This window comes from Juglans regia, chromosome 9 (assembly GCF_001411555.2).
Source record: "Juglans regia cultivar Chandler chromosome 9, Walnut 2.0, whole genome shotgun sequence".
NCBI classification, from domain to species: domain Eukaryota; kingdom Viridiplantae; phylum Streptophyta; class Magnoliopsida; order Fagales; family Juglandaceae; genus Juglans; species Juglans regia.
Window position 1 is genome coordinate 15,577,688 of NC_049909.1, and position 15,066 is coordinate 15,592,753.

The 15,066-nt window shown below is 34.9% G+C and overlaps 2 protein-coding genes across 2 annotated transcripts; one reads left to right on the forward strand and one right to left on the reverse strand.

The window, feature by feature from the left end:
- The first annotated feature begins 262 nt into the window (after positions 1-262).
- Positions 263-6,400, forward strand: LOC108994372 (ankyrin repeat-containing protein At5g02620-like). The gene is made up of 5 exons (XM_018969540.2): positions 263-289; positions 2,408-2,471; positions 3,438-4,107; positions 4,362-4,897; positions 5,751-6,400. The coding sequence occupies exons 3-5, from the start codon at positions 3,444-3,446 to the stop codon at positions 6,381-6,383; spliced, it is 1,833 nt and encodes a 610-aa protein (XP_018825085.1). The 5' UTR covers positions 263-289; positions 2,408-2,471; positions 3,438-3,443; the 3' UTR covers positions 6,384-6,400.
- Positions 6,401-13,203: 6,803 nt separating this feature from the next.
- LOC108994319 lies at positions 13,204-14,264 on the reverse strand. Its single transcript, XM_018969457.1, has 2 exons — positions 14,151-14,264; positions 13,204-13,896 (listed from the first exon to the last, which is right to left on the reverse strand). The coding sequence occupies exons 1-2, from the start codon at positions 14,262-14,264 to the stop codon at positions 13,204-13,206; spliced, it is 807 nt and encodes a 268-aa protein (XP_018825002.1).
- Positions 14,265-15,066: the final 802 nt, after the last annotated feature.

Consider the following 15,066-nt stretch of genomic DNA (forward strand, 5'->3'; position numbering starts at 1 on the left):
TTTTATCATTTTGAATTATGCTTGATATTTAAATAATTTTATATGTCAATAATTTAAATAATAACGGCCTAATATATATTATATAATATGTGTAATTAAGAATAAAAAAGTTATAAGATGGAAAAAAAAAAAATATTTTCCACGTAATTTCTTCATAATTATTGACTTGAAAAGTAATTTTACACCAGACACATGACTGCCCAATATATATATGTAGACACACTACTCCCAATTTACTCTCCAATCTTGAGTTCAAGGGAAAGGTCTTCCTACAAGCACAGCTCGTAAGGTACTACTCCACTGGCTAGCTTTACTATCGCTCTTGTTCTTTTCCCTGCTATTGTTCAATAATCATATATCTTACATGATTACATCCATCCATCTATCCCCAAATTTACAAGCCTTTCTTTTGAAGTAACTGAAAAACTCTGCAGATAGTAGTTGTAGCTCTAAATAAACTTCCACAAATGTTCATGTAGTGCTCCGCTTCTCTTGACTACATGCATTTATATATACTTCCATCAATTTCCACTCAATTGCTGCATGCTAACATCATTTTCATTCAGTTGCTGCTTAATTCCAAGTAGGGTTTAATTGCTCGAAGTACCACTTACACAACTAGAAGGGCTGTAAGCTTTCTTCCAATTCGAAGAGATTGAAATAAAATGCCGTTTGTTTTGAGTTTCAAGAAGAAATCAAATCACATATTTTAAATTTATAAAAAGAAAGAGTAACATATATAGGACTTGGGCTTATATAGTACTCCATTTTCATCTTCAAATATCAAGTAGTACTGCATCTGTCTCGATTTAGTTCTTGAAGAAAACAATTCTGTATTCTCCATAATTTGTTTTGCAATCAGTATACCAAGTGATATTTTTCTCATCAAGTCATTGTACTAAATAACTTAGCAATCAATATGCTTCTAACTCAGGTATTTGCTATGAGAAAATTTATTTACAAATCTAATTTTTTCCACACCCAGCACCTTGTTGATGTAGAAGCTTTCCACATCAACTATGCTAAAAATTTATTGGTATTTTGATTTTTTAAAGTTATACTATAAGTGGTGTGTTAACGCACCGACTTATGTGTAGCAAAATTCATTTGCTATATATACATATATATATATATATCTTTTTCTTCTTTTTTTTTTTTGTGTATATTCTAAGTATGAATTTGATGCAAATTTAAATTGATATGGGATATCCAGATCCAAATTCTATGTTAATTGTATTGAATTGTCATAAGAAGGTGAATCTGCGTAAAAGTTATGACAAGAAAAGCTAAATATTTCGATTGGGGCAATATAAGTTGTTTTTTTTTTTTCCAAATCTTCTATTTACATCCATTTTTGCCTTCTTAGGATATATTTCGGTTCATGTATTGGATCTGATTTTGATTTCAATTTTGGTTAAATGTTTTGTAGGATTTTTGTCTACTTACATATTTAATTTATCAAATTATAAAATTATATTTATTATAAAATAAATATGACAAATCATATAAAACTATATCAATTTATAAAATTATTTTTATATAATTTATTTAGAGGAAAATTATATTGCCTCTCTAATTGTACTGCTTAAATGTATCGCTTGATAATTTTTTTTATTTAGTAATTAAAGAAATAATTTTAAGTGTATTGATATATTTTTTAAATTTTTAAAAAATATTTAAATACATTAAAAAAATTACAAAAATTACAAAAATAACTAACGGTAAACCGAGCACTGCTCATTTTTTTATAGAGTGGAGCTACTCTGCCATCCCACTCTTACTGCTGGACGTACTGTCCAGTAATTTTTTTTTCACAAATGTTAATACATTTAAATATTTTTAAAAAATAAAAAAATATATCAATACATTTAAAATTATTTTTTTAACTATTAAATAATTTTTTTTTTTCAGCGATTATATGGAGCGGTCAAAAGTGGAAGACAGTAATTTTATTCTTCTTTATAACTACCGCGCTTCTCTTAATTAATGGGCCTCAGGTTGACTGCCACATACGTTTTTCTTTGGGTTCAATATTCTATTCTTTCAGGCTTGCAAATAGCAAAATTGTTCTAAAAATGTTTTCTGTTGTCAACAAAGCATCATACCTAAATTCTAGAGTAATAATAGGCGCACAATCATTTTCATAACATTTTACAGAAGCATATTTTAATATAATGATATTTTTATAAAATAATGACATTTTATAAATTATTTTTGTAAAAATATATTTAATTTAAAAAATATAATTTTATAAAAGATTGTGAAAAAAAATTGCTAGCTGGATGGCACTAGGCAGATTATATTTTCCACGTAAGATGAACAAACAATATTTTCCACGTAATTTCTTCATAATTATTGACTTGAAAAGTAATTTTACACCAGACAAATGACTACCCAATATATGTAGACACGACTCCCAACTCTTCAATCTTGGGTTCAAGGGAAAGGTCTTCCACAAAGCAGCTTGTAAGGTAACTACCCCACTAACTTTACCATCGCTCATGTTTTTCCTGCTCTTACATCCATCCATCTATCTATCTATTTATCTATCTCTCTCTCTCTCTCCAAATTTACAAGCCTTTCTTTTGAAGTAATTGAAAAACTGATCTGCAGAGAGTTATAGCTCTAATTAGAAGCAGACCAAGATGTTGTAGTGCTCGCTTCGATCTCCTGACTGCAGTGCACATATACTTGCATCAGTTTTCAGTCAATTGCTGCATGCATGCTAACCTCGTTTCCAGTCTATAAGCTTTCTTCCAATTCCAAGAGTTTGAAATAAAAAAACATTTCTGGTTTGTGTTTTCGGTTAATTTGAAGAAGAAATCAAATCACATATTTCAAGTTTTTTTTTTATAGAGTCTGATCCATGGATGGTGTCGGTTATAAGCTTTGGTTTATATTCCATTTTCATCTTCAAATATCAAGTAGTACTGCATCTGTTTCAATTTAGTTCTTGAAGAAAAATTAATTCTGTATTCTCTATATATATATAATTTTTTTTTCCCAAATCCTCTATTTTCGTTAATTTTTGCTTTCTTAGGATATATTTCATTTCAAATTTTGGAAGTGATTTTGATCTTGATTTGGGCCAAATGTGTTGCAGGATTATTGTTTACTTACATATTTAATTTTTTTTATAATAATTTGGATTTCTCCTTTTCTGAAAAATTCTCATAATTTCAGGGTATTTGCTATATGAATACATACTATATATATATATATATATATATATATATATATATCATCTTGTTCTTTTCTTTTATGTTCTAAGTATTAATTAATTTCTGCGTGATCTGATCACATGCCCCTATTAAGTCCTTTTCAAGCTACTAGCCAGGGTTGAATGAACAAATGAATGCCATTCATAGAATTTATAACAAGATGAACAGAAAAGGAAAATATTTCCATGTGATTTTTCATGCAGTTTTATTTTTCAGATTTCCATGAGTACTACTCCTTTGTGTGGAAACAGAGAGGCCATGACCATCACTCGCATGGGTCCGATTCTCTATAATGCTGCAGCACAAGGCAACATCATGGTTTTCAAAAATCATAAATTCAAACGGCCACTAGAAGCCCTATTAACACCAAACAAAAACACAATCCTCCATATTTTTATCACAACCCTAAAAACTGGGATAGAATCAACAGAGAAAAACTTCGTCGGAGACATACTCAACATGTGTCCTTCACTTTTATGTCAAGTCAATGTCAAAGATGAAACTCCATTACATATCGCAGCAAGGTATGGGCATGCTAATATCATTAGAGTTCTGATCCAACAAGTGAGATATGGACATAATCAAGATCTTGGAAGCGGGGCTGAAGCAATCAGAGAGATGCTTAGGATGGTGACCAAGGAGAAAGACACAGCCTTACATGAGGCTGTACGTTATAATCACTTTGAAGTGATAAAACTTTTAATTAAGGAAGACCCAGATTTTTCATATTCTATTAATGATGTCGGGGAGACTCCACTCTACATTGCCGTCGAGAGGGACTTTGAAAATTTGGTGTTGGAAATTTTGAACACCTGCAATTCACCAGCTTATGATGGCCCCTTAGGTAGAACGGCTTTGCATGCTGCAGCATTTCGGGATAACACAGGTACTGCATTTATAGCTGTATAAATGAATTTATTGGATAGCATGAAATATTTAATAAATATTGTAGTTTTTTGAGATATTAACAGAGGTACTCCATTGCATCTATCTCGATCTCTCTTCCTCTCTAAATCTTAGTGTTCAAGAAAGAATCCCAGATAATTTAAATCCCTTGAATTCTATCTCCTAATAAGTCGTTGTTGTGTCGGTTACAAAGTAATTATTACAGTACTTAACATGTATTCAAATTCTTTGTAGTAACGATCGAAGCAATTTTGGAAAAAATTGGAGGAGCTATAACTAAAAACGTAGACCAAGAAGGTTGGACTCCACTGCATTTGGCTGCATACTCGGGTGGGTGGTTGTCTACAAAGCTGCTGCTGGAACATGATTCAGAAGTAGCATACATCAAAGACAAAAAGGGAAGGACAGCTCTTCACATTGCAGCTCATCGTGGCAATAATCAAGTCATGAAAAGCATTATCGACATGTGTCCAGATTGTTGCGAACTGCTTGACAACAGAGGCTGGAATGCGTTGCACTTTGCAGTGGAGGGCGATAGGCCAGATTCTACAGAATCTACAGTGGAATTGATCCTTGAAAATTCGTCTCTCAGCAATCTTTTGAATGAGAAGGACGCCGAAGGGAACACTCCTCTCCATCACTATTCCCTCTCTTCTGGCCCATACTTGAAGGATCTCATAGATCACCCCAGAGTAGATAAGATGGCGTTCAACAAAAATAACCTCAATGCTTACCAAGTCGCTTTAAGTGCAAAGTTATCGACAGGAAAGGTAACGTCACAATAGTTCTGTTCTCTTTTATCCCACTTAAGGAAATACTATTTATTATTATCATACCAAACATAATTTATCATTTTTATTTTTTATTTAAATATATATATTTTCATATTAATATATATAAATATATTTTATAACAAAGATACATGTATTTTTAAATAAAATGATAAAAATAACAAATTATATATTAACTTGTTGAGATGATAAATAGAATGTTTCTCCTCCAACATAGAACAGTAATTACTCCAGACTTTGCTACATCCACATAAGATTCTTAGATAGAATCCCCACCGAAAAGCATTTTTTTTTTTTGGCTTTCTTTTAATCATTTTTTTAAACACCTTATACATTTAAAAATTACAAAAAAATCACAAATTCATTTAAAAACATTTCCTTAACCATTAAATAAAAAAAAAAATAAAATCTGGTAGAAGATTTCTCTAAATCTTCTGTGAAAATAGTATTACTTACTCGTTAATTTATTGGATTATTTCCCTTGGAAAATGCAAAAGTGGTACAGCTCATGTCCTCTTTGCTTTTTGTTGGTCCTGAAATTGAGGTATAGGATATCGATTCAAGCTTGATGTGGGATTTGCAACCCATGATTGAGATTTTACTGTTGCTCCCGGTCCTCTCCCCCGATCGTAGCTGTCAAATACCATTTATTTCATAAATTTTGCAGACTTAAATTGGTTTCTTGAATCTTCTATTTCAGAAATAATATATTTCATAAAGGAAAATGCAATTAGTATTATTTCTATATCTTGATTTCGGCTTTGTTGATCATAAACTACGTAACATGAAAAATAGTACTATTGCTCACATTATTCAATCCTCTTAAAATTAGATGATGGAGATTGGGCTTAAATTCTGGTCTTATTCGGGAAGGGTATTGACGGAGGACGAGGATAAATTAAAGAAAATCATACAAGATGATGTGAAGGACATGGAAAATAAGCGAAAGGCAAGTAGGATAGTATATATGGAGAAGGCGGCCGAAACACACTTGGTAGTGGCTGCACTCATCACAACTGTGACCTTTGCAGCAGCTATAACCATGCCTGGTGGTTTTGTTGGTACTGGAGATAACCCACATGATTATGAAGGCTCTGTAGTTTTGACGAGAAATGCCGCTTTTAAAATGTTCATTATCACTGATGTCATATCCTTGGTGCTATCTTGTTCTGCTGTTGTTACCCATCTACTCACATCACTTTTATTCAAGTATTCTAAATCTGATGAAACTCGCAACATTTTTCTCAGATTAGCCTATGTGTTTATTTTGATGGCCATGGGAGCAATGGTTCTGGCATTTATCACAGGTGCATATGCTGTGTTAGCTCATTCCTTAGATCTTGCCATTACCACTTGTGTTATTGGTTCGTGCTTCTTCGTCATCATCTCTTTGATATGTGGATTGTATAGGAAGGATCTAGGTTTATTATATATAGTCGATAAATTAAAGTACATATATAGTTGATATGTGGACTAATGAACTTTATATTCTAATGCCTTTGTTTTTTTTAGTTTTTTTAGTTTTTTTTTTTAATTCCGAAAGGTTTGATTTATAATTTTCAATTTTTTAAGTCCTTTCACCTTTTAAAGACTTTTTATGCCTTTATTACTTTTTAACATATGGCATGTCCTGCATTACGAGTATGATATAATGGCTATTTGCTGACATTTCACATGGAACTTCCTTTCTTACCCAAACATGTTGAAGCAAATTTCACATAGCATTCACCAATTCTCCCAAACAAAAACATCCCCAAAACACTTTTGCTATGTTGCAATACCAAAATACAGCGAAGTATCAAAATTATTTCTAAAAAAGAGAAATAATATTTATAGTTGTGAAATGCGCAAGCATTGCTTAATCCTTTTGAAAAAAGTGAATAATTACGGAATCTACGTAATAAAAAATTAATTTTTTAATAGTCGATCTTACTCTTTTTCGAAATAATTACGCCATACTTGCGCACTCCTCGACTACTGTATCTAGTTGTTTAATTTCTAAAAAACAATATTCCAAATAATGAAGCCTAAGTTGGTTACAAATGTTCGCATGGGCTGAGAATTTGTTGTAAATCTTAATTAGTGGGCTCTACAACATAGAGTAATTGTAATATGGTAAGAATTAATTGATCCCCTAAAAATAGAGTGATACATTAATTATTTTTTAAAATCATACAAGAAGTTTTTCTGTTCACTGAAATATGGCATTTTCACCCTCGAAAAAAGAAGAAGAGGGAAGGCAAATATCCGAAGTTTTAAAAACTGGGTTATATTTAGAGGTGTAACCGGTCCGGTCTGGTTTTGGACAAAATCTACGACCGAACTGGTATGTACTGATTTTGTATTTTCTAAAACCGATTACGCATCGGTTACCCTTCTAAATCGATACTTCCGGTTTTACCGGTTTTCTGTCCAGTCCAGTCTGATTTTTAAGTTTTTTTTAAATGTAAGTTTCACAATTTGTCATTAAAAGTTTGTTTATAAAAAAAATGATTTAAAAAAAATTGTTTTATACTTTTATTAATATATTAGACTATATAATAGTATTAATATTAGACTATTGGTATAGTTATAAGTTATATATTAGTATTAGTTATAAACTATATATTTAATATTAGTATTAGTTGTAAACTTTTAGTAAAAACTTGTAGTATTAATTATAAGTATAACTATAGTCATTAGTCTATATTAGATTATTAGTATTAGTTATAAGCTTTTAGTGATTTAGTATTAACATTTTATGTAATAATTTATAAATTATAATAAAAAATTACATATATAAAAATTTCACATAAAAATTTATAATTATACATAATATATAAAACTTATATATATATATTAATATATATATAATATTTTGTATAAAACTTATATATACAATAATACAAATATTTTTTTTTATCAACCGGTCCGGTCCAGTCTGAAAAATCCTAAAACCGAAACCAGACCGGAACCGGCCAGTTTTCACATTCTAAGAATCGGTCCCGGACTGGACTGGTTCAAAACCGTTAAAACCGGTCTGGACCGATTTTCCAATTTGAGTTTACACCCCTAGTTATATTTGGGAACAAAAATCTTAAGAAAGCAACCAAACAGAACAGCTTTCAGAATCATCTTTCAAGTCCACCAAGCTGCTTCATCATGTAAATCATGAAATCGAGTCATGGGTCCGATTTGTTTACTTGTTTGTTTGTCGCAATCGAAAAGAAATTTGACAGATCTTACAAAACATATCTAATTTTTCATATTGATAAACAAATTCAAATCATATTTATAAACAAAAGTTTTATAAGGTGAGCCTTTAACTAGAGCACCAAAATTGTGACAATGAGAGAGACTTACTGAAAGGTCCAAGGAGAGAGAGAGCAAGGCGATGATTGAAAGGTCTAATGGTAGTCTCATTGACAAAATGCGGATGACAGAAGCTCGAGTTCACTATTGGAGAGAGAATAGGGTACCCAAGAGAGAGACTAAGGTACGGTTTCGATAGTGAGATGAGGTGAAATAATTTTAAATAAAAGTTGAAAATTTAATAAAATATTGTTAGAATATTATTTTTTAATGTTATTATTATTTTAGAATTTGAAAATGTTGCATTATTTATTATATTTTGTGTGAAAATTTGAAAAAGTGTTAATAATGGAATAAGATGAGATGGAACACTTTTAGTATCCAAATTAGGCCTAATGAATGTCGAAGCGGAAGGAAGAGGGTTAACATCAACTTCAAAACGACGACGTTTTAGTATGGAGTAATGTTAGGTATAAGTCTCAAATAAATAAGTCTCATATAAGCCTTTTGTAAAAAGTGGGTCTCACCGATAAAAAATAATTTTTTTTTACACTTTATTTAGGTGAGGTTCACTTTTTTATAATAACTTGCATGTAACTTACCTATTTAGAACTTGTACAAATCATTTTCATTTTACATCTAACATTTAAAAAAAAAACAATCCGGGTACCGTACTGTATCTGTGCCCATACCGTGGTAGAGAAATCCGGTTATTGGACCATATAAAAGCCAGCCCGATAACTGTCCAAGTTAACCCAATTACCTAGATTTCGAGGCGGGCCAGAAAAAACCCAGCCCACATGAAGGATACTACTTTTTAATGCAAGTTTCTTGCTAAGCATATAAACTCTCGCTTCTGCATGCCCACCCCACCTTTTAAAGAAAAGTACTCTGCTGGCGCTTGGCAATTATGGGTTTTATTCAACACACAGGCAACATTTGTACGACCCATATTGTCTGAATGTCCAATTCTAATCCCTTTTTCTAGCTATTTTGTGTGGCATTCCCATGTGTTTTAATCCATCATCGGTCAATACTATGTATTGTCTCGAGTTTTTCAATTTGTAAGTCGATGGAAAGAACATATGGTTCATATTGCTGAGTTTAATTCGCAAAAGGAAATTAAAATTAGATTTTCCCGGAGATGAAATCTTGCTATATCAATGGCCTTGCAAATATAAACTTTTATAGTCTACCGGCATGGAACAGCAGCCAACCAAACTAGTTGCATCGATGTCCTCTTTAACTGTCAGAGTTGGCATGAGGTTTGGTTTAGTGTGCTTGCCAGTAGACGAAAAGAGAGTAAAAATGGAGAAGACGATATTGATTCCTTCTGTAAAATTGTATATCAACTATTGTGCTGTACAGTACACTATTTATCTAAGAAGAAGGGAAAATTATGTACAACTGAATATACTAAACTACCCCTAAACAACTATACAATGCAGATAGTTTATTAGGATATTCGGGAGGCACGCAATGTTGTTGTATAGGAACGAGTGCTTTGTTTTGCTGTGTTCTGTTGTGCTCCTTTTGTGTATTAGTAGCATTATCATCTGGTAATATCCCATCGCAAGATGGAGAATAGATATTTTCTATTCCAATCTTGGAAAGAAGAAATGTAAACTGAGATGAAGGTAATGTTTTTGTGAAGATATCTGCAAGCTGTGAGGCTGGACGAACATGACAGGTGCGAAGGAAACCACTTTGTATTTTATCCCGGATGAGATGACAATCGAGCTCAATATGTTTAGTGCGTTCGTGGAAGACGGGATTCGCAGCAATGCTGAGTGCAGCTTGATTGTCACAGTACAAGTCAACTGGTAGTGAGAGAGAGAGATATTCAAATCTTTGAGGATATAAGACAATCATTGTAATTCACAAGAAGTGGTGGCCATTGCCCTATATTCCACCTCAGTCGAGGAGCGAGATACTACTGATTGTTTCTTCGAACGCCATGAAATGAGTGAAGTGCCGAGGAAGATACAAAAACCCGTGATAGAGCGTCGAGAATCGGGGCAAAAGGCCCAGTTTGAATATGTGTAACCTTGAAGTAGAAGTGCAGAATTTGAAGGAAAGAGAAGACCTTGGCCTGGCACATTCTTGATGTATCTAAGGACCTGCTGAGCAGCGTGGAGATGTGAAGAGCTTGGTGTAGTCATAAATTGGCTCAAAACATGGATGACATAGCTGATATCTGGTCGAGTAATTGTGAGGTAAATTAAGCGACCGACTAAGCGCCGATAGGGGAGAGGATCAGAGAGAACCGTGCTGTCATCTTTTCTGAGTTTTAGATTTTGATCCATTGGTAACTTGAGGGGATGAGTGCCAAGGAAACCAGCATTAGATAAAATGTCCAAAGAATATTTCCGTTGGCAAATTGAAATCCCTTTGGATGATCTGGCGACTTCGATGTCGAGAAAGAATCTAAGGTCACCAAGACATTTTATGTGAAAATGATTATTGAGAAAGCTTTGAAGATCATCAATGGAATCCAATGAGGAGCTGGCCACGATGATGTCGTTGACATAGACTAGAAAGGCCGTGAATGAACCATTGTGTAGGCGTGTGAATAGGCTGTAATCTGCCTTGGATTGCTGAAAACCAAAGACAATTAAGGCATTAGAAAATTTAGAGTACCATTGTCTTGAGGCTTGTTTCAAGCCATAGAGACTTTTGTTGAGTTGGCAAACTTGAGTCGGAGAGCCTTTCAAATAGCCAGGGGGCTTTCGCATGTACACTTCCTCCTCTAAGTCACCATGGAGGAAGGCATTTTGAATATCAAATTGCCATAAAAACCAGCCTTTAATAGAAGCCACTGCCAAGAGAGTACGGAGGGTGACCAACTTGGCTACGGGTGAGAAGGTTTCGTTGTAGTCAAGACCTTCTTGTTGGGTGAAACCTTTGGCGACTAGGCACACCTTGTATCTCTCAATAGTCCCATCAGAATTATGCTTAATTTTGAAAACCCATCTGGAGCCGATTGAATGTTTGTGAGGGGGTAGCTCAACTAAAGTCCAAGTATTGTTAAGTTCGAGAGCTGATATTTCTGAAGTCATAGCTTTGCACTAGTTGGGGTTCTTAATTGTTTCACCATAAGAAGTAGGTTCAAAAGTAGTAGGAATGGAAGATGCAAATGCATGATAAGAAGGTGATAGTTTATGAAAAGAAAGAGAAGATGATAGAGGAAAAGGTTTACCTGAAATACAGGGCATTGCCGAGGACAATGATGGGGAAGAGGTAGTACTAGTAGCATGGTTATCTTGTCAAGAAGAATATTGCATGGTCTGAGATGGTGGAGGGCTGGTAAGAGAAGGACAAATGAAATCATGGAGATGATGTGGAGGGCGATGCATACGTCTGGAGCGTCGAAGAGGTGACTCTTCAAAGGGAGTGGGGTTGACGAGTGTTTCGGATGAAGCTAGGTTAGAAGTTGGAGCTTGGTTAGTGAATGTGTCGGATGAAGGTGTGGTTTATGCAGGAGCAGGAATTGAGTCAGGGTCAGGAAGTTGGATGTTGGAAAAATTAGGAGTAGGAGAAGGGATAGAAGAATGGGGGAGAAGAGATGGAGTGTGAAATGGAAATAAATGTTCATGGAATATAACATCCCTAGAAACAAATATTTTGTGTGTGTCGAGATCAAGTAGACGATAGCCTTTGACGCCAAAAGAGTACCCGAGAAAAGCACATCGTCTACTTTGGGGGGTCAAATTTGTGTTGATTTTGAGAAATGGTGGAAGCAAAAGCAAGTCATCTAAAAACTCGAAGATGTGAATATGAAGGAGGTTTATGGAAAAGGACTTCAAAAGGGGACCTGTTTGAAGAAGTGGAGTAGGAACCCGATTTATTAAATATGTTGTGGTAAGTATGCAATCGGACCAAAATTGTAAAGGGATGCTAGATTGAAATCTAAGAGCCTAAGCTACTTGAAGAAGGTGTCTATGTTTTCGCTCTACTAAACCATTTTGTTGAGGGGTCTCGACACAAAATTTTTGATGGATGATCCCGTGATCAGAATAAAAATCGTTCATGGAAAATTCTAAACCATTGTCGATACGTAAAATTTTGACTCGAGTGTTGAATTGAGTAACAACTAAATTGCAAAAAGTTTTAAGACAAGTTCGTGCATCGGATTTATTTTTCAAAATGTATACCCAAGTACAACGAGAGAAGTCATCAACCATGGTAAGAAAGAAACGTGAACCATCGTGGGCTGAGATTGAGTGTGGCCCCCATATGTCACAGTGAACTAAATCAAAGCAAGCAAGAGTAGAACGAGTACTAGAAGGAAAAGGCAAACGTGTTTGTTTGGCGAGAGGAAAAATTAAACAAGGTAAATTTTTCTTTGTATTCAATTGAGTAAGTACATGAGGATCATTGATAAGTTGTAATCGGGAAGGTGATGGATGGCCTAATCGACAGTGCCATAAATCAAAGGTGTTGTCTATAGGTTGTACAACAGCTGAAACAAAATTGTGATGATGGAAATTCTAAGATAGTGTATGCACCAAGGCATCAGGCGAGACATTTTCGGTGTGGAGGTGATAGAGTCCATGCGCCATGTTACCCTTCCCAATCGTTGTCCAAGGAGAAAGGCCCTGTATAAAACACACGTCAGAGAGAAATATAAGACAACATTTAAGTTGTTTGGCAAGCTTTCCAGCAGATAACAAATTAAAAGAAAACGTCGGAACACATAAAACATTATGGAGAATAAGAGTGGCTGTTATTTGTACAATACCAGCGTGAGTTACAGGGGCAGAGTCGCCATTGAGGAGTTTGACAGAGTATGAGACTGAGGATGTTACGTGAGTAAAAAGGGAGGGGCTACAAACCATATGGTCAGTAGCACCCGTGTCAATAATCTAAGGTATAGAAGAATGAAAAAAAGATGATAAAGAATAAGAAATACCAGCGGTGTTAGAAGTATGTGGGTGAGGGGAGTGAACTGTTTGAAGATGATTGGCAGAAGGAGAAGCAAGTGAATTCCTGTTCTACAGCAAAGCCATGAGTTCATTATATTGCTTCTTAGTTAATGCCATGTTGGATTCAGAAGAGCCTAGGGAAGTAGAGGACTCAACAACAGCAGCATGGATGAGTGGTTTATGAAGCTTGTGACCGGGAGGGTAACCGTGTAACTTGTAGCAGCGTTCAGCTCTATGTCCAGTCATCTCGCAATGAGTACAAAGAGGGGCCTCAGCATTGCCCGATTTGAAACATTTTGCCCAAGTATGGCCTGTAATCTTACAGTAGGAGTAGTAAGATTTGTCTTTCTTGGCAACAAAATTGGAAGGTTTGGGAGAGAATTTTCGAGCAGCCAAGGCAATTGTATCAATACTAGGAACAACCAAAGTAATGTGTCGATGTCGCTCCTGTTGTTGAATATAGGAGAAAACCTTAGTAACGGGTGGCAGTGGGTCAATGAGCATAAGCTGGTCCCGAACGTTGGTGAAAGAGTCATGAAGACCCATGAGAAATTGAATCACGCAGTCCCTTTGATAGCGGTCAGAGATTACCTTCGTTGAGTCACAAGAACAAACAGGTAGCGGGTCATATATAGACAATTCATCCCAAAGAGATTTTAACTTACCATAGTAGATGCTGACAGTATCAGTGTCTTGGGATAAATTGGCGAGGGCCTTCTTCAACTCATAGATACGAGGTCCGTTTTGGGGAGAAAAACGCTCCTGCAACTCATCCCATAATTTATGGGCATCATCCACGAAGGCTACTAAGGGTCAAAGAGGCAGACTAATGGAGTTTTGAAGCCATGATACAAGCATGTCATTGCATCTTCCCAAAGACTAAAAAGAGGGTCAATGACTGAAGATGGTTTGGAAATGGTTCCATTGATAAATCTGAGCTTATTTTTGGCCCGAAGAGCTCGTTGAATGGCACGAGACCAGGTAGGGTAATTTTTTGTGGTAAGGGGTTCGATTACAAGCAAAATGCCTGGGTTATCAGAAGTCTCAAGTCGGTATGGGTTGATTGGGTTGTTGAGGTCTTCAAATTTGAAGGTGGGAGGATTGGTGGTGGGAGGATCGGTGGTGGCCATTTTCACCTCTCTGATACCATGTCAGAGTTGGCATGAGGTCTGGTTTAGTGTGCTTGCCATTAGACGAAAAGAGAGTAAAAATGGAGAAGAAGATATTGTTTCCTTCTGTAAAATTGTATACCAACTATTGTGTTGTACAGTACACTATTTATCTAAGAAAAAGGGAAAATTATGTACAACTGAATATACTACACTACCCCTAAGCAGCTATACAATGCAGAAAGTTTGTTAGGATATTCAGGAGGCACGCAATGTTGTTGTATAGGAACGAGTGCTTTGTTTTGCTATGTTCTGTTGTGCTCCTTTTGTGTAGCAGTAGCATTATTATTTGGTAATATTAACTATTGCATAGTAGGCAATGAGGTTGTTGATGCGGTGTCAGAGTTTTTTTGAGGTAAGAATTTTCCGAGGTTTTTCAATGCTACTTTCTTGGTTTTAATTTCGAAAGTGGATAATCTGACGAGTTTTGATAAGTTTAGGCCGATTAGTCTGTGTAACGTGTTTTACAAAATGTGCACTAAAATTATGGTTAATCGCCTCTCCCCCATGTTGGCAAAAATTATTTCTCCTGAACAAGGAGCTTTTCTTCCGAGTCGAAGCATCTTTGAGAAGATTAGTGTTACACAAGAAATGATCCATTCTATTAACAAACCGGCACATGGTGGAAATGTAGTTTTGAAGATTGACATGGCTAAAGCATATGATAGTGTAGACTGGTCTTTTCTTTTGCATGTTCTTAAAGCATTCGGGTTCTCATAATTTTTTTGTATGTTGATTCAACAATGCATCACCAATCCTTGGT

Coding starts and splice junctions, on each gene's coding strand:
- LOC108994372 (XM_018969540.2), top strand. CDS start 3,444: ATGAGTACTACTCCTTTGTGTGGAAACAGAGAGGCCATGACCATCACT. Junction 4,108..4,361: donor AGCATTTCGGGATAACACAG/GTACTGCATTTA, acceptor AATTCTTTGTAG/TAACGATCGAAGCAATTTTG. Junction 4,898..5,750: donor CAAAGTTATCGACAGGAAAG/GTAACGTCACAA, acceptor TCTTAAAATTAG/ATGATGGAGATTGGGCTTAA.
- LOC108994319 (XM_018969457.1), bottom strand. CDS start 14,264: ATGGCCACCACCGATCCTCCCACCACCAATCCTCCCACCTTCAAATTT. Junction 13,897..14,150: donor ATAACCCAGGCATTTTGCTT/GTAATCGAACCC, acceptor GATGAGTTGCAG/GAGCGTTTTTCTCCCCAAAA.